Source organism: Sceloporus undulatus, chromosome 6 (genome assembly GCF_019175285.1).
Source record: "Sceloporus undulatus isolate JIND9_A2432 ecotype Alabama chromosome 6, SceUnd_v1.1, whole genome shotgun sequence".
NCBI lineage: Eukaryota > Metazoa > Chordata > Lepidosauria > Squamata > Phrynosomatidae > Sceloporus > Sceloporus undulatus.
In genome coordinates this window covers 147,627,906-147,650,453 of record NC_056527.1, presented here as the reverse complement: position 1 = coordinate 147,650,453, position 22,548 = coordinate 147,627,906, and the positions used below count along the sequence as shown (strand labels likewise).

Here is a 22,548-nt window from a genome sequence, read left to right as displayed (position 1 = left end):
AGATGCCTAATGTTGCATCCTTAGGGTTCTCAGGTGAAACAAGGAATGGGTCCCCTGCACCATTAATGGTTGCATGGAAGAGGGAATTTCTGCAATTGTTGCTTGCCCCCCAAACAACGGCTGCTGAAATTCTCTCTTCTGCACAACCCTCAAAGGCACAACGGTCCTGTCCCTTATTTCACCTGCCAGACTTATCTCCCATCCAAGGATAAGCCAGGTCTGACCTTGCTTTAAATCAGATGAAGAAACAGAAGCAGCAGCAAAACTATTGGCCCTTCTAGATCAGGATTGTCAACTCAAGACTGGAAGCTGTAGAGTTTGCTAAGGTTTCAGGCAGCATTCTTTCCTAGCTTTTTCTGGAGACTTCTAGTCTTCCCTCCTGGAAGTGTCTTGCTGTCATGTGCTTTCAAGTCACTTCTGACATAGGCGATTCAAAGGTGAACCTAACACAGGGTTCCTGAGGCTGAGAGTGCATGACTTGCCCAAGATCAAGTAATGGGTTTACACTTCCAAGCAAAGGGAATCCAAACCCTGGTCTCCAGAGTTGTAGTCCCGCTATCAAACCACCCAAATAGCTGGATTGAATCCTGCTTGGCTTCCAAATTCAGGCAAAATACCTAGATGTAGTGACTAAAGATACAGCAAGCCCTCCTTATACATGGATTTTTTCTATCTGTGGACTCAAGCATCCACAGTCTAAAAATATTTTTAAAATTATAAATTTCAAAAAGCAAACCTTGATTTTGCCATTTCATGTAAGGGACACCATGGTACTATGCCACTGTATTGAATAGGAACTGAGCACCCACAGATTTTGTAATCCATGAGGATTCTGCAACCAAACCCCAGTGGATGCCATAGGTGCAATATACTGATGTTTGACTTCCCTGGCCATAAATGCTTATGTCCCATGTTTCTTCCTGCAGTGTTTTAAAACCTGCAAGGCTCAGAATGTGTTCAAAGCCGCAAAGAGTAAACTGGGATTTAAGAGCCAATCTTGTCATTCAACATGAAGCTATACCCAACTCTCGTCTCCCCATTTCTACAGCAGCTTCTGAACAAACCCTTACCAAAAAAACCTACAATAAGTGGCCATTTTCCCAGCCATTCATTCACCCAGAGACATACAACAATTGCCTCCCTTTGTTGCAAGGATGCCTCACCGCTTAAAGAGCTCTTTTTAAAGGGCTGCCTGCAAACCAGTGGCTCTGAATCCATACATTCAAGACTGCTTAACCAAAAGCTGTCATGACACTATCAACCCACAGTTGGCACCTAAGGGGTGCTCCTGGAGAGAGTTGGTGGATGCTGGGCTATGCATCATTTCTGACCAAAAGCCCAGGGCAGCTTCAATAGGTAAAAAAAAGAAAGCACACATAGAAAAGCAAAATCCATAGTCAGGGCTAGCAAAAATGGCCAGCGATGGCCTCTTAACCTTCTCTTCTCCAGGCTAAACCTATTCAGCTCCTTAATCTGCTCCTCATAGGGCTTGAGGGTTTTCCAGACCTTCTACACCCTCCAGCTTGACCACATCCTTTGTGAATTGTGGTGCCCAGAATTGGACACAGGATTATTTCCAGGTGAGGCCTGACCAAAGCATAATAGAGTGGTACTATTACTTGCCTTGATCTAGAAACAGTACTATACTTCTACTGTTGCAGCCTAGAATCTCATTGAGTCATGTTCAACCTGTTGAATGTGTGAGATCATGGAATCTTCAGAACAGTGCGCCACAACAAACTCAATGAGAAAACAATTAATGTTTATTGTAAGAACAAGCAAAAGTATCCAAACACACTTTTTGTCAGGAATAAGGAGGTACAATAGCATATGGTTTATATAACCCCTGAAAGCAAACCCACCCCCATTAAGCAATAAGGTAAGTTAATTGGATAACTTTTCCCGCGCAGTGAGGAATCTCCTCCCCGATGATGTCCTCCAGTCCAGAATCCTTGGCAACCTCTCCAAACAATTCCCACAAAGCGTTATCTCCTCGCTGCACCTGTGACCTTGCAGCATAAACCTCGAGCTACAACTAGCCTAAGTAATGATAAATCTTAACAGAACTATAAGCCCCAACATCCCCCACTCCACATATTTACATAGCAGCAACATACATATATTAGCAGCATATTAAAATATAGTGAACATGTTAACACAAAAGTCTATTAGCCACAGTTCCCCCTCCCAGCACAGAGACAGTCTCTGCTGGCAGGGTAACTCCCTTACATTCCAACCTAACAGGCAAGCACAGAGTCTAGCAGGCAGCCTATCTCTTTTTAGTTCATTCTATTACCCATTATATAAACAATACACCATAACCACCATAACCCATTACTACTTTAATCTATTAATATTCATCCTTAACCTATAATAACCCTCATGACAGAAACCTCCAAATGAATAAATGAATGAAGGGGGAGTTCTGACAGAATGTGACCCTCCTTATCTCTTGCCTTCTTCAGACAATTGCAAGAACCAAAGGATGGATCCAAAGACCTCTGGGCTCTAGTATTATCATGGGGGCCAACCACTTGCCCCACTGGGCACGCTATATGGGTTAAATAGTGAAAATAAACATTTGAGCTGATTCTTTAAGGAAGAAAAAAGGGCAAAGGATTCTGAATGTCAAGAGAGGTACGCAACTCTTATCACACGTTGCCAACTCCTCCTATTAGTAGAAATGTCCCACTTATCTCTGCTTTCACTTTGGCCCAGTCAATATTTACCCACTGCCCTTGCTCCTCGCTCGCACACAGGTCATACACATCCTTGGCCAAAGTTTAACCAGCTCTCCTGCAACAGATCTGGAAAGGACACCAAACAGATTTCACCACAACCTCCATGCCTGGGATATAAAGGCAGTACAGTATGATCCAAAATCCACAATACAGGGACCAAACAAAATGCATGTTACACACGTTGCAAGCCTTCGAAGCTCTGCTGGCTTCTTCCTCAAGCAAAAAGCTTAGAGAGCTTACCTAATCTTCAACTAGGTTGAGAGTACCAGGAATTGTACTTTTTAAAAAGAAGTAATTTTTCCAAGCTCACAGGCTGCTTTACACTGCGATCTAGTACAGTGATGTGTAACCCTTGGGTTTCATGCCTGGTTTTGTGCAATAAATTAATAAATAAATAAAAAATGCCCAAAAGTCTTTCAAGAAACCCTCTCCAAAAATTTGGAAGGGGGGAATTAGTTGAACTTTCAGCCCCAACACACATGCATACACATATACACCATTCATGTTGCACATGTATTTACCATGACTGATGTCTGATGACAACGCAACAAGGAAGGAGCTGCCATGGCAGAAAAGCAAGATATAAATGACACAAAATGCCAGTGAAACACGGATTTGCACTTGTGTGTCATGGAGGGTGATAGGTGTCCCATTACGTGTTACCCACCCAGGCACCCAAATGTCTGGGCTGGTTCCGTGGCATGTTTAATCCTACAATAAAATCTGTGCCTTTTCTGAGTTGCGGGAACATCAATTTGTCAAATATTTGATACAACGCCTACTGCAGTGATGGACGCACCTCTATCTCCTGGCTGTAAAAAACCTGCTAAATAGGAGCTTTGCATAAAGGAAGGCAGGAAGAAAGTCTGAATGGATGTCTACCAAGGCTGCATCCACACTGCAGAATTAATGCAGTTTGACACTGCTTTAACTGTTATGGCTCCATCCTATGAAATCCTGGGATTTACAGTTTCTTTTGGCACCCGAGCTCCCCAACATCTCATGATATCTCATGAAATGACAACTCTTGGGGCAAGTCACAATCTCTCAGCCTCAGATGAGGGCAAAAACAAATGCCCTTATGAAGAAATTCTGCCAAAAAAACCCCAAAAACAAAGGCACCCAACAACAAAAACAACAATAACAACAGTTTTTTTAAATTAATAGACCTAAAAGTAATTTATTTCAAGTTCTTGATGGGAAAGTAGTTCACCTGTAGTGGCTTAGGATCTACTCTTTAGGTAAGATGGACATGCAGGCCTCCTGATTTTGTTGGACTGCATCTTCCATCAGTCCACTAGCCTTTATAGCCAATGGTGAGGAATGCTGGGAGCTGCAGTTCATCAGGAAAGCTACGCAATTCCCAAATTGCTTTAGGGAACGATGATACTTGGGGTATTATTATTATTATTAACCTTTATTTATAAAGTGCTATAAATTTACACAGCGCTGTACATACAATCTTTTTAATTGGACGGTTCCCTGCCCTCAGGCTTACAATCTATCCCGAAGCCTCTTCCCTTTTGTTCCATGCCTTGTAAAAACCACCAAGAAATACCCAGATAAGTGGTTTATGTTTCCTAAAATATAAGTACATCAGCAAAAACACCCTTTCCAAAAACACAGGGGGTTCGGAAAGTCCTAGAGCAATCTCTCCATTTCCCAGCAGAGCAACCCTGTGCTTCCTCTTTCCACAACATTGCAGAACAAACACAGGCTTTGTGTAAAGTGTACATCAAACATAAATAAATGTCATGTTTAGACTTGGATCCCATTCTCCAAGATATCTCATTATGTATATGCAAATATTCCAAAATTCCAAAATCCTAAAATCCAAAACATTTCTGGTCCCAAGCATTTCGGAATGGGAGGACTGAACCTGTATTTAGTTAAATCAAAAGGGGACTGAATGATCCAGCATTTAATCAAGCATTATTTAAAGATAGTTCCATGATAACGGATGGGGAAAAGTAATTTGCCCTCTCCCTGCAAGGACCTCCAATTAAGCAATATTAGTAACAACCAACAACAGCCAATTCTGACACCTCCACCATATACACACATCCCTTAAAAACAGTTCCAGGGACCCTTTTTCCAAATTCCCAGAAATCCATAGAATTGACCCAGGGCAGTTAAAATGGTGCCAAACTGTAATATTTCTGCAGTGCAGATGCATCCAAAGAACATTAAGGAAAAACTGGTCAATCAGGTAGAGATCTCATCCCTTCCCATAAGGAACTGAACATGTCATTCTTAAGAAATGGCACAACAAAAATGAAATTTAAAAAAAAAGCAACCAATCCTTCCGGCAAAGGGCGGCAGAATATTTGACTGTGGTTTTATTCTTCCTGCAGAAGAAGGAGACCAGGTGAGTCCCTCCAATTTATAATCCCTGACAGACAGCCGTTTTGCCAAAAAAAGCTGTGTGTGTCACGCAAGTAACAGCTCTTCTCTGAGGATCTTGACATAAATCTCTTTCCCCTCGAGGCGACATCTGTCAACACCCTGAACTGTTACAAAAGCAGAGAGAAAGCAGAATGGCTTAAGACAAGCAAAATAAAGTAATATTCTTTGCCAAATTAAAGCTTACAAGGAGGCATTGCTAGCAGCGCTCCCCTGCAAGATGATCGTACATCTCAAAGTGGGCCTTCAAAAGAGAACGGCAATGTGTGAATAGATATACACAGCAAATTTTCATACTACCCAGATTAAAAAATCTCGTTGTATCATAAGGCCTAGGAGTAGTAAAAGCCAGAGGCGCTGATGCTGGTGGGGTGGTGGATCTGCTCTGGAATTTAGTATGAACTTTAAAAGAAGAGCTCTCCAAGTGATCTGAAGACGTGTCTCAAAATAGTGGATTTGCTGTCGTTATTTCTCGTCAAGTCACCTTCAAAATATGTGGATCCTAGGAATCACAGAATCATAGAGTTGGAAGAGACAATAAGAGGAGAGCCAGTGTGGCATAATAGTTTGAGTGTTGGACAATAATTCTGGAGATCAGGCATGGAAACCCACTGGATGACATTGGGTAAGTCCCACTCTCTCAGCCCCAGAGGAAGGCAAAGAGAAACCCCCTCTGAACAAATCTTGTCAGGAAAATTCTGTGATAGATTCACCTTTGGGTCGTCATAAGTCAGAAATGACTTGCAGGCACACAACAACAACAGCAACAGCAACAACAGCTTTAATTCAGTCATCTCTACTTCTAGGGAGAGTTCAGGTGATAAATATGCTCATTTTTCTCTCTATTCCCGACTGTGTAAGAGATGAATCTGAATCCTAACTTTGGTTTGGCAAGTGTATTGTTTTGAACTGTATTGTATCACACTGTATTATTGTGTCATAGGAGGGTTATTTTTATGAAAATGTTTCGTTTGATCTGTATTATGTATGTGATTTTGTTGTAATCCCACCTCGAGCCATAGGGAGAAGTGGGGAATTGACAGGTTGCTTACCTGTAACTGTATTTCTTCGAGTGGTCATCAGCGAATACAGACAAATGGGTTTTACCATGCACTTCGTGAAGACCCTCAGAGCAATGGCAAGGCTGAAGGGAAGAACATTGTAGTGGTACACGGTGGAGCCAACAGCGATGGCAAGGAATCTTCTGTGGGACTCTCAAATCCCTAGGTGGAAATAGGCATCCTTCAAGTCGACCGTCGCAAACCAGAGACCCTGGTGAAGCAGAGGCAAAATAGAAGCCAAGGTTACCATTTGAAACCGGCGATATTCAAGGAAATAGTTCAATGCCCTCAAGTCCAAGATGGGTCTGATACCACCGTCCGCCTTCGGTACCGTAAAGTATCTCGAGAAAAAAGCCCTGTAAAGTTGATCGGGTTGCAAGGGCGAAATTGCCCCTTTGGCAAGCAAAGCGTGCACTTCGTCGAGAAGGGTTTCCGAGGGAAGGGTGGAAATGAAAGCTCCAGTTGGAGGGAGCTCTTAAGGGCATAACCCCTACGGACGATATTTAAGACCCACGAGTCTGTTGTGATGGAGGCCCAGGTGTTGGCAAAGGGCCTCAAGATGTCAAGAAACAGGAGAGGGGACGGGACAAAGCGCGCAGGGGCCCTTCAGGACCTCTTCTTCCCCTGGTCGGTGTCCTGCCGGTGAGATTTTCAGTACCGGGCGGGAAGATTGCGCCGGCCAGAGGAGGAGGACGACTGGGAGGGGTATCTTTGCCTCTGGGCCCCTTGCTGTTGGGACTGACGGTCCTGGTGAAAAGCCCTCTGTGACTGACCTTGGGATTGCCATGCGCTGCCTCTTCCAGAACGGAGAGATTGAGGATGACGACATGCCGTGCTTCTTTGTCGCCGCCTTCATTCTGAACTTACGGTTCAGTCATTTGTCGGTTTCGGCGTGGAAAAGGCCCGATCTGTCCAGTGGCATGTCCTCAATCGTTGACTTCACGTTCATGTTGAGGTCAGACCCCCGAAGCTAAGCATGCCGCTGGAGAGCCATTGAGGCAGCCATGGCCCTTCCAGTGCAATCTGCCACATTCCTGGAGGCAGTGATCAGCCAACTGCCTATGAAGTGGGTCTCATCCCTGATTTCGACCAGCCGCCGTTGTGCATCATCCGGGACATCTGGAATGACCGTCGAGATCCCCTCCATGAGTATCTGGAGGTAAACACCCATGCACGCATTGTAATTAATGGCCTACACGGCCAGGGCTGCAGCCGAATAAGCCTTCCTGGCGAGACCATCGATTTTCTTGGCTTCTTGATCGGCGGGAGAGGTTGCCTGCTTTGGAATAAACGTTTGCTGGGCCCCTTCCACTATGGCCGAGTTCTGTTTAGGGTGGTCGGCCAACCAAGAACAACATGATGGCGAAATCCTATAGAGGGACTTGATCTTGTGTGATGAGCCCACCAAGGAGGCCGGTGCATCCCAGGACCTCTTCACGATGGTCTTGAGAGATGGGAACAATGGAATGGAGGGCGGTGTTGGCATGCAGCCGTGGACCCGACGCTCAATGGGGTCCCTAGCTTCCTCCTCGGGGTAGGATAGCTCAATGTCCAGTGCCCTTGCCATCTTGATAATGTGCTCGTTGAAGGAATGAACATCATCAGTGGGAGAAGACGGCTCGGGATGGTGCATCCGCTGTGGAGAGCCTTGCAGGGAAGTGTCTTCCTCCGAAGGATCCTCTGAAGGAGGCAGGACCTCGGGCTCCGAGTCATAATCCAGGAGTGTTGCTTGATCAGGCTCACGCAACGGGATGGAGGGCTGTACCACGGACTGCTGGGTTGTGGGGGCAGGAGGTTTCGAGGCCAATGCCGAAGGTTTGCCTCGGTCAGAAGCCACAGGACGGAGGTTGAGCTTGGCTGTGAACTTCTGGAAAGCAAGCTCCCTTGATACCGACATGTAATAGCAGTCCGTCTCGGAGTCGTAAAACATATCGGAGAGGTCATTGTCAAGGGGCTCTTCCCCAGCAGAGTGCAGGACCGGCGAAGGTGACTCGCAATGTGGGGACCAGGTAGCTTCTGTATCCGGGTGGACAAAAGGAACAGTCGACAGCTGTGGGAAGTCGGGGGTCGGGCTAGCTGGTCGGTGCTGAGAGGACGGTTCCTTGGTGTGCAACATCCCCGGAGCCGGGGTTTGCCTGGAGGACCCTTTGTCAGGGGAGCGGGGCTTCTTGGAAGTATGATCCCTCTCCTTGGAGGACGATCCCGTCTCCTTCGGATCTCGAGTCGACTTGGACTTCTTTGAGCTATGGTCAGCTGGAGTCCCCGTTGAAGGCCTCTTCTTGGAAGAACGCGGAGTCTCTCCCCGGTCTTCAGGAGGGAAGAAAGGGTTTTCAGCCAATTCAGAGAGGACAACGATGCCCATGGGTAGTGGCTTGGCTGTCTTGACCTTCCCTTCGGAGGCGAGTCTTGATCCCAAGGTCGTGGTACCCTTCAATCCTGAGGCGACGGTACCAGAAGGCTTGGAGGCGCTCCGAGATGACTTCGATGAGGACTTTGAAGCGGCAGCCGCCTTGTCCGAGGAATCGGTTTCGACTCATCCCTTGGAGCGAGCGCCTTCGGGAGATGATTTCCTTGTAGAACCCGGCTTGTGGGGGCGCTTGGAGGGTTTGGTGGTGGCACTGGATTTTTGAGAATCACGGGCCACATCAGAGGCGGCGCCAGACTCGTCCAGATCACGGACTACAGAAGTCGCTGGGGCAGACATGACACTGGAAATGCTGGCCTGGGAAGAAGATGCAGGGAGCGAGGCCGAGGCCGCTGAAGCTGATGTCAGACGGGAGCCACCCTTCTGAATCTTGCCCTGAGCAATGGCAGAAGTCAGCTGGGACTCACGGTTCTTCCTGGCCTGAGATGATAGCGACTTGCACAAAGGACATGCCTTGGGGTCGTGGTCCTTTCCCAGGCAAAGGAAACAGGAGGAATGGGGGTCCTGGACAGGCACCTTGCCCCCGCACACATCACATTTCTTGAAAGGCGCTGGAGACATCCTTACCGAAGTCGACAGTTTAAAGGAGAGTCCAAAATCGAGGTCAACAAACCAAGAGTCCAAATTCACCAAGGGTCAGAAGAGAGAGAATAGCCAAAAGACGGTCCAAGGTCAAAACAGTGATTCCGAAAAGAGCTAGTAAAGCAAGCGAAGTTCCCTAAAGCAGCTAACGTGGCGGAAAAAAGGAACTGGGGAAAGAGTGGGAATGCAGGGGCCTTATAACGGGTGGGCGGAGTTACCACCAAAAAGTTACTAAAGGTTGCAAAGTGTAGTTTGCCTAGTGATTCCAGAAGTTTCCGAAGAGCACTGCACAGGCGCAGTAAAACCCATTTGTATGATTCGCAGAGACCACGAAGAAATAATAAATTATTATTATTATTATTATTATTATTATTATTATTATTATTATTAATAGTGGCTAGCTCCTTCATAGCTCAGGCTGAAATCCAGATCTTCAGACAAACACCCAGCGTTGTGAGTGTCTCACACAGTTTGCGTGTTGCATTAAATAAACCCAAGGTTTAACTATTGTGCTGTTGAGCAATGACTAATGGGCTAGAGTCAGATAAATTCATATTCCACTGCTTCTGTGTCATTTTCAAAACCCATAAGATTTGGCAGAATGTGCCCAACTGTGCTGGCATGAGAGTAATCCTGGGTATGCCAAGATGAGTTTATTCATCCTTACTTTCTAGATAGCACTTGCGTTTAACTGAGAATTAAAAGAAAACATATGAACGAGCCCCAAAGTGGGACATTTGGATCCAGCATAAACAGACTCATTCACTTTTCAGAAAAGCACACTGATAATTGGGGGAAGACTGTGGTACTAAAAAGTACTGTATAGAAGACTGAAACACAGTAATACAGTTAGCAATACACTGAGGAATATATTTAAAAACATAGTCTAGTCTAGAAACTAGGGCTGCATCCACACTGGAGAGATAACCCAGTTTGGCACTGCTTTAACTGCCCTGGCTCAAGGCTACAGAATTCTGGGAGTTGGAGTTTGTTGTGGGGTCCAAACTCCAACTCTCAGAATTCCATAGCTTTGAGCCAGGTAGACTTAAAAGCGGTGCCAAACCGGGTTATCTCTCTAGTGTAGATGCAGCTAATGATACCTTTTTAACAATGTTGAACTAGAATCACAACACTAGCTTCTCTGCATGACACTTTGTACGAAATGAATGTTTAGGAATAATGGAGGCATGTTGTAGATTATACGAAATACTGACGAACGGGGAAGGTATAGATAATAAATTAGGTAAGAAATAAGACTTGAACTATTATAGAAAGGGTGTATATCTCGAACTTTTACACATTTATGTTTGGATAGTTGGCAGTGTGTTTGAGCTTGAATCTTTTTTTAAATGACTGAAAATGGCAAAGAAAAGCACAAGGGAGATATTTGGGAACATGCCGTTGCATCTCAGCTGTTCAGCCCAAGAGACGTCCAGGCTCACCTTCCCAGTTCTTCCCCGATTTCGTAAATGTCCTCCACCTTCTGTTGTTTGAACAGGGCCATGCCTAGTCTCCTCATTGATGCCGGCTGCTGAATTCACCTGGGAAAACGAAATAGAAACAGGCGTCACCTCTCCAAACACGCACAGGGCACTTCCTCCAGACAAAGGCGACTAACCACCATTTCTAACCCAAAGCAAAGACAAACCACCCAGCTGTCAACACCTCCCCCCCCAATAACCCAAACTAGAAGACACTGCAACACACAAACAGCCCTGAAGAACACAAATGTTTACCCCAGTTGGTTTAAAACAAACAGCAGCAGCAACAATGCAGTCTTCCAAATGCTCCAAACAAAAAATAAATTGTTATTTTCTGGCAATGGTTTTATCATCCATCAGCTGTTTGCTGGTGGGTTTATTCCTGCATTTGAACTGGTCAGGGTTTAGAGAAACAATAGCAATCACACAGCTCTCCAGATGCTGTTGGACTGCAACTCCCAGCATCCCATACCATTGCCTAGGCTGGCTAGTAAAGTTGGTGGGACATGCAATCCAGGTGGGGTTTTTCTTAGCCAAAGCATGGCAAAAGCTTCCTTTTCAGACACACTCACCTTCAGCTCTAACCAGTTGCTACACTTAAGACCAGAAATAATTCCCACTTCTTCGGGTGACTCCTGGGTCAGAGCTGGGTTTGGGTTGAAATACTAGACCCAAGTTCCAATCCTGCATTAAGCTCACTGGGTGATCTTGAACCCATCGCTTGCCTCTTAGTCTTATCTTCTCAAATTACAAAATCAATTATATGTGCATATTGTTGTGTACCTTCAAGCTGTTTCTGATTCATGGTGAATAGGAGTTTGCTATTGCCTCCCTTTGAGTCTGAGAGAGTATGACTTGTCCAACGCCATCCAATGGGCGCTATGCATGCTAGCTCTCTATGTGCGTGGTTCTTGCATTAAATGATATGTAAACTGCTCTCATTTTTGTAAAGCAATGTAAACAGGCTGAAAGATGTTAGCTATTTTGAGAATAAAATAATATCTTTTTTCAGCCTCTCAAGGCTGTCTCTTTTCCACATTGCACACTTTTGTCTGAGCCTCTTGAGAAGGGCATGATTCTTGCCCCCTCCATTCCTCCCCTCCATTGAGTAAACTGAGAGTAAACTCATTTTGCACTCTGAACTCAGTTTGCAATAACCAAAGTAAGCTGAGGACAAAGGCACCGGAGAGAGAAACTAGGACATTTTAATAGCATCTGAAAAAGTGGGATGGAAGAGGATGAACTGGGATTGACCCTGCCAAATCAGGACAGTTGGAGAGTATGTTTGACTGGGAAGACTAACAAAAAGTTCACTACATTGTGAATCCTGCATCTCTTCATGAGGCTGAATGTTAAGAGAAAAAAGAAAAGAGAGAGATTTGGAGAAAGTGACAATGCTGAAGCCAGGGTCAAAGGCTTTAGATGGAGCAAAAGACAGAGACAGATTCCAGGGAGTTGGCCCTTCTAGAAACCGAACTCTGTACCCGTCTCTATGACTCCTGGGACGGTTAACTCACTTCTCCAGGGGCTTTTTGGAGAACAATGGAAGGATCCTGGTTGTCATATTTGTACAATAATCTCACAGACAATGACAACATGAAGCATTGATATAACTTCTTCTTCTACCTCTCTGCCAGCTCTGAGCAACAGATTCGGGAGTCATCCCTTGCGGCTGAAGTTGAGTTAAGGCAGGAGGAAAAGCAGAAGGTGGATTGACTCCATCAAGAAAGCCAGCATGGTTGCTTTGAGTTTGCAAGACCTCCCTCGCAGGGCTGTACAGAGTGGGGTCATTGTAGGTCTTGCATTTAGAGCAGTGGTTCCCAAAGTTTGGTCTTCTGTGTGTTTTGGACTTCTGCTCCCCGAAGCTGTAGCTAGCTTGGCCAACCTTCAGGAATTCTGAAAGCTGAAGTCCAAAACATCTGGAAGATCAGAGTTTGGGAACCAATGATGTAGAAGACAGTTCTAAGTGGAAGCCAACTTGACAGCAATTAACAACAAAGTATGATTACAGCCCCAAGTTACAAAACTGTGGCAAGGGTCCAAGGTAATATACACAGAACTATGCTAACACTTGGGCTGGATTTTGCAGTGATGGCAGAGAGAAACAAAAGGAAATGGGAATAACCAAACAACAACAACAACAACAACAACAACGAATGAGCAAGTTGTGGATTAGTTGAAAAAGCAAACCCAGGAACAATAACCTTAACAAAATGGAGTGAAAGGTCTTGAACACCCCTTTCTCAAAATCCAGATCATCAGAGGTGTTAAGAAAAGCAGAGATCTGACAAGTGAATCATGCTTTTGGGTGAGCGCCCTACAATTGTGGGTGGCCCTTTGGATTGAAAAATGATATGGAAGTGGCAGAATTAACAAAAGAGAGGCCTGGGAACACCGCCCAGCTGTGTGTTCTTTGGTAAATTATCCTAAACCGTTACATAAATCCTTTAGTAACCATGCAAATATTCAGAAGATTATGGCAAGTCAAGACGCAGTGAGACAAATTAGGCCTTCAGACTTGCATGGGATCATCCCAGATAAGCTGAAAGAGGCCAAGACAAGGATCTTTGGCACAATGGCTCCATCCTCACAGGAGAGGAACCTTCTGGCCACAAATCTATTGGTTTATTACCTGCTAAAGGAGGTTGAACTTTTTGTAGGATTACACAGCGGGTGCAGAGAGGGAAAGTCAGTTTGCTTCGAGAAATTTTTAGCTACGTATGGTCAGTTCTCCATACCCACAGATTTTTTTATCCACAGATTCAAGCATCCACGGTTTGAAAATATTCACTCTCTCTCTCTTTACACACACACACACACACACACACACATATTTTCCAAAAAGCAAACATTGGTTTTGCCATTTTATATAATAAGATTTTGCCGTTTGACTCCACCACTGTATCTAACAGGACTTGAGCATCAATAGATTTTGCTCTATCCACAAGGGATCCTGGAACCAAATCCTAGCAGATACCAGTCCAGGACCCACTGTAATGAGCTGGGCCAATAGGACCAGGCGGATGGGTTTTGGAGTCCTTGTTAGCATCACAGCCCAGTGACATGAAAGGGTTTTCTTGTATTGGTGGCCTTCATGGAGACTTTTGGAATTCGCTTTGCGGTTTGAGGCTGGGAAAAGGTAGGAAGATTGAGAATGATTGGGAGGAGTGAAATTTCCTCTGGTATTAACAGCTCCCATTGCTATGAACAGGGAGATGGCTCATCCCTGTGTACTTTGATTTTCTTTTGTTTGCTTTTGCACTATGTAACCTCTGGAAAATACCCTAAAAGGAGCAGATCCCATCTTCCATCCCAACCCAGGCTCCTCATATTGCTGGCGACGGTGACTGAATCCGGCTGCTGGCCAGGCATATTCTGGGTTGAATATATGGTTTAGGGCTTCAGTTCTCCCACCAGCAAAAGGGTTCATATGCTTCTCTGTTGCATACCATCTGCTGCATCTTTTGACACCAATAAAGCTTAGGGGGCATTCACACTTATTTTTTTGTCCCAATGGGATGTGGATCGCTGTGCTGATGCATGTCTGGTTTGTTGTTCCCATTAGATTTTGGGTTCATTATTCTCTTTGAGTCATTTTAGCCCTTGTGTTATTCACACATGTCATTGTTTCGGGTTAAAATGGAGCTGCCTCCCTTCCTTTGAACAATACAGAGCAATCTGGATTGATTTGGAAGCATATTCACACTGTCAACGATGCGAATCGATGCAGATCATCATCATCATCATCATCATCATCATCATCATGCTTTACCTGTATTGATTTTCCTGAGTTAAGTGGGTTTTGCATTGAGTGCTTTCAAGGCGTGTGTGAACACCAAGAAAAGTGGGAAGGCAGAGGATTAATCGGGACTTTCTCTTTCAAATTGGAACAGTTTGGTGGGGTATAGAATAGCCATTAACATTTATAGATCTTTAAAACCAAGCCTTCAACTGTCAGCCTAGCAAGAAGACAAAGGCTTTGTTTCACAAACCAAAGAATGCGCTTGCAATATTTTAGCTTGCTGGACTCAGTGATTCATGTTGGGACCTTACTCCACTGAGGTTCACATAGTTTCCAGACTGGGAGCAGAAGTTTTTATCACAGACAGTTATTTACTGCGGGGACACCTTCAAGCAGCATCAGATATGCCAGGCATTCCCATACCTTCTTTCGACATGCCAGACACCTATATGACTCCTGAAACTATTCCTTTTCTCAAAAAACAAGGCTCACTTTGAGGTTCGTGTCTTTAAGTGGAGTTATAGGTATCAGCAGCTACTGCTGCTTGTTAGATCTCGAAATAGTAGTTTACAAATACCCTAAAAGGAACAAATCCCATCTAATCTTGGATGCTAAGCAGGGTCAGCCCTGATTAGTCTTTGGGTCAGAGACCACCAACAAATCACAGTTGCTGAAAGCTGCATTTCAGAAGAAAGAACTGGCAAATCCATCTCTGCCTAAGAAAAACCTGCAAAATCCATAGGGTTGCCATAAGTCAACAAGCGACCTGAAGGCATACACACACATACAATATGGCACAGGGTCTAAATACCCTAAAGGTACTAGATACCATCCGTTCTTGAAAGCTAAGCAAGTTCAGCCCTGGTTAGTCCTTAGATGGAAGATAATCAACAAGAAGGAATCCCAGATGCTGGAAGCTGTACTTCAGAGGAAGGAACTGGTAAAACCACATCTGAGGTTGTTGTTGTGTGCTTTCAAGTCATCTGTGACTTCTTGCGACCCTAAGGCAAATCTATCATGGTGTTTTCTTGGCAAGTTTCATCAGAGGGGGTTTGTCATGGCTATCCTCTGGGGCTGAGAAAGTGTGACCTGCCCAATGTCACCCAGTGGGTTTCATGTCTCGGTGGGCATTCGAACCCTGGTCTCCAGGATCATGGGTATTCCTTGCTTAAGAAACCCCTGCAAAATTCATGGGGGTGCCATAACTCAACAGGCAACTTGGAGGCACAGAGACGCATAGATGAGGAAGCCCAAATGCTTCTCCCTGATCCGTCTTCTAAAGGACTGAAAGCATTCCTGGTTCTTCCACCCTCTTTTTGCCCTTTGGCTCTGAATGCCTGGATGGTATAGGTTACAGCTGTCGTCCGGGAATTACTTGGCCGTCTCTTTCGCTTTCTCCCCCACCATCGCCACCAAAATTAGTTGCAGAGCTGGGCTGAGAGGGAAGAGGAGACAGAGAAATGCCTTTAAATAATAGGGGGGGGAGGGCTTTTGCAACTGCAAACCTGCTTATCCTGAGAAAACTGAGGACAAGTTTCCCCATCCTGTGACTTTGGGGTTGAGATGTTACTTAGGAGTTTATCAGATAAAGGAAATTGGAAGTATAATCCAATGGCAATCCGAACGCAATCATGAGGTTTCATGTTATTGCGTGATAGACTACCACACGCAATTTCGGGTAATGGCAAGCTATTTTCGGGCAATGGGAAGTCAGTTCGAACGTAATTTGAACTCACATAAATTGGCTGAACTAGTGAATTCACGTGAATGCGTTCTGGCCCCACTTTCTTTTCATTCGAAATTAAGAGAAATTCCTCCCGTGTGATAAACTCATTAGGATGAGATGAGGAAATCTCTCCCTTTTGCTTTTTCTTGCACTCATCCTCTGCAGAACACCAGCTCTTGGTTGTGTAGAAATGTGTGGATTTGGGAGAAATGCTGGGAAACCAACAAGGAAGCATCCTTCTCCCCTGTTTGCATCAGCCCAAGGCAAGGACGGTTGTGGGAAGAGGACTGAGTTGTTGTTTTACCTGGTTGCTGTATAGATGTTCAACCCCAGACTTTCACCAAATTAAGCCGTTAAAGCCACAGGAGGCAGAGCCTTCTCAGTGGCTGCTTCCACCTCTAAAATTTCTAGTTTATCACACCAAAGAGATTGGGAGTTTATCCTGTGACTATCCTGGGAAAATCGTTAATAATATGATCAATAATATTTTCCATATCTCTGAAACCAATTGTTAATTTGATTTGATTGTAAATTTCTCTATGCTGTTTTCTTATTTGGGTGGGGGGTGAAGGGGGGAAATTATGAAACATGATTGTATAATATGTATTATACACGGTGTAATAAAAAAAATATTCTCTAAAAAAAACCTATCCTGGGAAAATCGTGTAATTACACGAAACTATTTCACATGACGTCGCACAAAACCTGCCATTAAAGTGGCCGTAAAGAAGCATTACTGCGCATCTTTTTACTTCCAGGATGCATTTCCAGTATCACTTTATTTGTGCAATTGCGTGTGATAATCATTTGTGCAATTACTTGCCATTTTCACTTTCTTTGCAAGATGCTTTAAATGCGCTTTAATCTCTCTTTAATGCCGAAATCAGCCCCAGTGTGATAAGCTCCCTAGAGAGCTTAGACTAGCACTTCCTTTATTCACATTCCACAAGCCACTCCTTTTGTCCCCCAGCTGGTCCATCATCATCATCATCATCATCATTATTGGACCAGGCGCATAACATCTTTCTTTTCATTAGACATACAATGGTGGGAGGAGAGTGACCATGTAATCAGGACTTCACACAAACAAGCTTCCTTTGGCAAAGGGAAAAAAGCGTTCCAATCTGTCCACTCCAGATTTCCCTGACCTGGCCGTGGCTAAGGACGATGGGAGTTGTAGCCCAACAAATCTGGGGACCACTGACACGTTTGGGCAGAGGCGGCCTTCTTTCCAATCCTGCAAGCATCTTCTGCAGTGTCCAGCTGGCGGTCCTCTCAGAAGAAAAACAAACAAGCCATTGACAGCAACCACAGACTTGGACCTGGCTTTGGATCCTGCTCCAGCCAGAGCTGGATCCAATTTGTACAAGGGTCACATTTTCTGTCTTTAAATAGAACAACGGAGTGTGAATGATAAGGATGGAGAGCAAAGAATCCACTTGGATCGGTCGACAAGAACGAATGAACAACTTGCTGGTAATATCCTTAGCACACCTATTGAGGAGTGCAGCCACATTGCAGAAATAAAGCACTTTGACACTGCTCTAGAGTCATAGTCCAATGCTCAAACCACTTCAGCACACTGGCTGCCATTTTTTGAAAAATTGCAAAAAATAAAGAAATAAAGTGGAGTTTCAAGGTACGCTGCTCCATCTGTAACTTGAGATTGATGCCACAAAGTAATATTCCTGCTAAGTAGGACCAGCATGGATGAAAACAGGGAGGGAAAGAAACACAACCTCTTGTTCCCAAAAGCAATCTGCTTTTGTGAACGCTCTGCTCCAGCATCCGAAACCACTCAAAAACATCCGGTCGCAATGATCTTGCCAAAACAAAACCTGTTAATATAATCAAATCCCAAAGCTCTTAATTTGGGGAGGGGAAAAAACAAAATCAACAGAACACTGAAAGGTTGGTGTTTATAGTCTCCAAGCAAACACCATTCCTATATATATTGGGAGACATGCAGCCTTCCATTTGAATTAGACTGCAAGTCCCAGCATCACCTTGCCAAGATCCCAAACACTGTGGGGGATGCTGGGAGTTGCAGGAGTCCAACAACATCTGGAAGGAAATATGATTCTCATATCCCTGCTACATGTGCAAAAGTGTGGATGTTCTTTGCACATTTTCCCTGGGAACCAAAAAGAGAATTAGGAGATATTCAGGATGCTAGCAGGGAGACAGCACCAAAAAGGCGCTGCTCCAAAGTCCATCCTGTTTAAAAAATTAAATCACAATATAGAACACAAACATACAAACACAGAGATGCTACGGAGCAAGGATTTTAACTCTGGTCTCTAGAGGATAAGGATATATATTACATATACATATTTATTTTACAAACGCAAGATCCCTTATGGCCTAAATATCTGAAAGGTATCAGATCTCAGGGAGAGACAGCATGGCCTAGTAGTTTGAACCTTAGACTACGACTCTGGAGACCAGGGTTCAAATCTTGGCTCGGTCATCAAACCCACTGGGTGCTTAGGGCAAGACACACTCTCTCAGCCTCAAACAATGGCAAACCTCCTCTTAAGAAACTTGCCAAGAAAATTGCTTGATAGATTTGCCTTGTGTGTTTGTGTTTTCAAGTCACCTGTCAACTTCTGTTGACCCTATGAATTTTACGGGGTTTTCTTAGGCAAGGGAATAAGGGATCCTTGGAGGCCATTTGCAGTTCCTTCCTCTGAAACAGAGCCTACAGTGAACTGGATTCCTTGGCGGCCTCCCATCAATGAACTAACCACAGCTGACCCTACTTAGATTCGCCTTAGGGTCACCATAAGTCGGAAAGCCAGTGTGTGTCCCAGTTTTGGGGAAAGGGTGAGATATTTATTATTATTATTATTATTATTATTATTATTATTATTATTTGTATCCCACTCTTTTCCCAGAACTGGAACTCAGAGCAGCTTTACAACATTAAAAAACAGTACAATTAAAAACATAGAAAAAGTACATTAAAAAGGAATTAAATTATTACAATATTAAAACAGATAGTTATTAAAAGAATAAAACTACACACACACACACACACACACCTGTGTGAAATTTGATACCATTACTACTACTACTAATAATGGACTTTTGGAGGCTCATCCCAACAAAACTCCGGACTCTAAGCTTAGGGCCACTCCAGGTCTCTGATAAAGGGGAGGGGGGGGGTTGATTAAGAAAAGCCTTTGGGGTTCCTTCTTCAGTGGGTTCTCCTTCCAGATGCCGCAAGACTCTTGGTCATTTGGTAGCCCCAAGCCAGACCTAGAAGCCCCAAGCCCTTTTGGGGAAAGAGCTCTGTGGGGTCTGAAAGGCTCCTTCTTCCCTAAGGAGGGGGTTTAGGGTTATTGAGGGAGGGGACCACTTTCCTTTTACCCTACATGCTTTCCTTCCTTTCTCTGCATGCCTCTACCTGGCTGCCTCGTCTGCCCACCTGGCCAGCAGGTGAGGGGCAAAGGGTTCCCCCAGAGGCCAGCCAACCGGCCCTTGCCTCTCCAGGGGCTTTTCACCCTCCGTAGCTCCCCACCCTCCAGCCCCAGCATCCTTCTTTTCCCCAGACCTGTCCTACATCCCAACCTTCTGTCTAGGAGGAACTGCAAAGATGTCCTCCATCCAGGGTGACCAGAGAACCTCCCTTTTCCTGGACCTGTCCTCCATTTCAACCTTCAGTCCAGTGGGAATCCCAAAGGGAGACCAGAGGTCCTCCTTCATTCGCACCTTCGGTCCAGAGGGAATCCCAAAGGGGGACCAGAGATCCCCCTTTTCCAGGCCATGGTCCTCCATTTGTCTCCAGGAGGCATTCCTCCCTTTTGGACAAGCAGCATGCATTTACATTCCTAGGAGTGCTTCTAGTGCTCATGTCCTCCATTTGGCTATGCCTTGCCCTCCTTTGGTCACCCTGGCCCCCAGCATCCTTGCAGCAAGCGACCAGGCTCCCTCCTGCCCTGCCCTGCCCTGCGTCCGGGATTTTTGCAAAGCGTCCTTCTTCCCTCGGTCTCTCTGCCCAGGGCTGCTACTCACCGGGAGATGGGACTCAGCTGTTCCTGCTGCTGCTCCTGCTCCTGCTGGGCTCCTTCTGCTTTGCCAGCCTTTTTGGAAGGGAAGCCAGGCGGGCAGAGGATTCGGATCCCGCGCCTCCTGCCGGCCACAGGAGGAACAGCAAGCCTCTGGGTCACACTGCATTCCTCAGCAGACAAGGCCCTATGGTCACTTCTCACTTAGGGTGACCCTAAGGCAAACCTGTCATGGGGTTTTCTGGGCAAGGTTTTTTCAGAGGAGGTTTGCCACTATTGCCTTCCTCAGAGGCTGAGAGAGTGTGGCTTTGCCCAAGCTCACCAAGTGGCTTTCCATAGCCGAGCCAGGATTCGAATCCTGGTCCATAGAGTCATCGTTATACCTGTTGTGTGCCTTCAAATCCTAGATCTACATTGTAGAAATAATGCAGTTTGACACCACTTTAAGTGCTGTCACTCCATCCTATGGAAAATTCGGACCTGTAGTTTTACAGACCTTTCTCAGCCAAAGAGTGCCGGTGCCCTCACAAAACTAGAAATGTTTGTAGGATGGAGCCATAGCAGTTGAAGTGATATTAAAAACTACATTATTGTTTCTACAGCGTAGATGCAACCTCAGTTAAATTAAACATCTCTGGCTTGGAAACCACCCCAAGCAGCCGGCTTTCTCACGGCGGTCCTGGGATTTTAATTATTTTTCTGATGCCAAAACTTTGCTGACTTTCAATAACCTGCAGGAAGTGTGCGCCTGACCCCAGTGTGTTTTTCTATAGATCCCAGGAGGTTAAACAAGGGCAGCTGAACAACGAGGGAAGATATCTGACTTACGAAATAAGTTTCGCTTTCCTACTTAACGACAAGTGGAGTCACAGGAGAAATAAACCCTAATCTTTGGCACATCATGCAGAGCTGTCCTGGGTTTTTAAAAATTACCTGGGGCACCTTAAAGACTAGTTTATTGCAGCTTAAGCTAATACCTTTAATCACTTTTCAGAAAAAGGGATGGGTCTCTATACACAGAAAGTGCAAAATGCAATCATCATCATCATCATCGTCGTCGTCGTCGTCATATTAATTTGTACCCCATTTCTCCCCCCCCCAAGATTCAAAACCCCATCTGCAACTTTGCTTTTGTAGATTTGATTATTTGTGGTTTTGATTGATATCTAGGAAAAGAGATTCCACCTCAACATTAGGAAGAACTTCCTGACAGTAAGGGCTGTTCGACAGTGGAACAAACTCCCTCGGAGTGTAGTGGAGTCTCCTTCCTTGGAGGTCTTTAAGCAGAGGCTAGATGGCCATCAGTTGGGGATGCTTTGATTTGGATTTCCTGCATGGCAGAATGGGGTTGGACTGGATGGCCCTTGTGGTCTCTTCCAACTCTATGATTCTATCTCTTCAGTTCACTTCTGCCGGAAATTGACCATGGAGTTGTGCTGACGTATCTAGAGATTACTAGAGAAAACACTTATCTAGGCATCTGTAGGTCCTCCAGCATGACTTTATGGTCAATTTCTGGCACACGTTAATCACAGAGTTGATCTGGAGGACCTAGAGATCCCTGGAGAAGTGTTCTCTCAGGTTTTTCAAAAAGTGGGGTTTTAATAGCCTTTTGTGGTTTTTTCAGGCTATATGGCCATGTTCTAGAAGAGTTTGTTACTGACGTTTCACCAGAATCTGTGGCTGGCATCTCCAGAGAAACATCAGGAATAAACTCTTCTAGAACATGGCCAGATAGCCCGAAAAACCCACAAAAGACTATGGATGCCAGCTATGAATGACTTCACAGTATTTTTTTAATTTACAATTTTTCCACTTTGAAGGGGGTCCTGTGCCCCTAAACCCAGCAAATATGGAGGGGCCACTGCATACTTAACAACTTACAGAAGTGGCAATTAAAATCATTACGAACAACTTTCCTAGTACATACAAAGAGTCCACGTATCTAGGGCAAACTGGAACTGGGTGTTTTGTGCTGCTCAAAAGGAAACCAGTTTTCATTAACTGACCACTGCCATGCTTCCTGTGGGTTCAGTCCAGCCTTAAAACGGGCCCCTCTTGGGTCACACAGCCGTATGGGTCAACTCTTAATTTCTCCACCCGTTGGTGGCTTCCCAAGTGTCAGGGCATGTCCTCCACCCATGGCGGAGAACCAGTTCCAAGAAAGAGGAATGATACACAGCACTGTTTCCTGGCTGAGATGATGTCCTTCCAACTTTGGGCAAGGGAAAGGCACCACCAGAGCATCCGTCGTCATCATCTGTTTGGGAACCCCGGCTGACCTGGGAGACGTTTCCCTTGAGGTTAAATGTTGCAGGCAGTGGATTCCTTTCCCCGGCTTCTCACACATTACTGTCATTCCTGAGATCTACGAGAC

General features: G+C 45.1%; 4 protein-coding genes across 6 annotated transcripts in view; 1 reads left to right on the top strand and 3 right to left on the bottom strand.

Annotated features, from left to right (window-relative positions):
- Positions 1 to 20,425, bottom strand: part of DAPK2 (death associated protein kinase 2) — a 43,781-nt gene extending 23,356 nt beyond the window's left edge. The window contains exons 1-2 of one of the 2 annotated variants that reach the window (XM_042471393.1): positions 20,179 to 20,425; positions 10,655 to 10,753 (exon numbers count right to left, since the gene is read on the bottom strand). In XM_042471393.1, coding sequence (XP_042327327.1) covers positions 10,655 to 10,731 — 77 coding nt within the window. In that variant the 5' untranslated portion in view covers positions 10,732 to 10,753; positions 20,179 to 20,425. The remainder of the gene's footprint in view (positions 1 to 10,654; positions 10,754 to 20,178) is intronic. The other variant, XM_042471394.1, reaches the window with a different exon arrangement.
- The window catches only part of MINDY2 (MINDY lysine 48 deubiquitinase 2), a 689,230-nt gene that overhangs the window by 427,405 nt on the left and 239,277 nt on the right, over positions 1 to 22,548 (bottom strand). The window lies entirely within an intron of this gene.
- Positions 1 to 22,548, top strand: part of MYO1E (myosin IE) — a 568,767-nt gene that overhangs the window by 411,841 nt on the left and 134,378 nt on the right. The gene's annotated exons all lie outside the window — the stretch shown is intronic.
- LOC121932597 (histone-lysine N-methyltransferase SETD1B-like) lies at positions 1,742 to 8,581 on the bottom strand. The gene is made up of 3 exons (XM_042471398.1): positions 6,979 to 8,581; positions 6,197 to 6,416; positions 1,742 to 5,251 (listed from the first exon to the last, which is right to left on the bottom strand). The coding sequence occupies exon 1, from the start codon at positions 8,565 to 8,567 to the stop codon at positions 7,398 to 7,400; it is 1,170 nt and encodes a 389-aa protein (XP_042327332.1). The 5' UTR covers positions 8,568 to 8,581; the 3' UTR covers positions 1,742 to 5,251; positions 6,197 to 6,416; positions 6,979 to 7,397.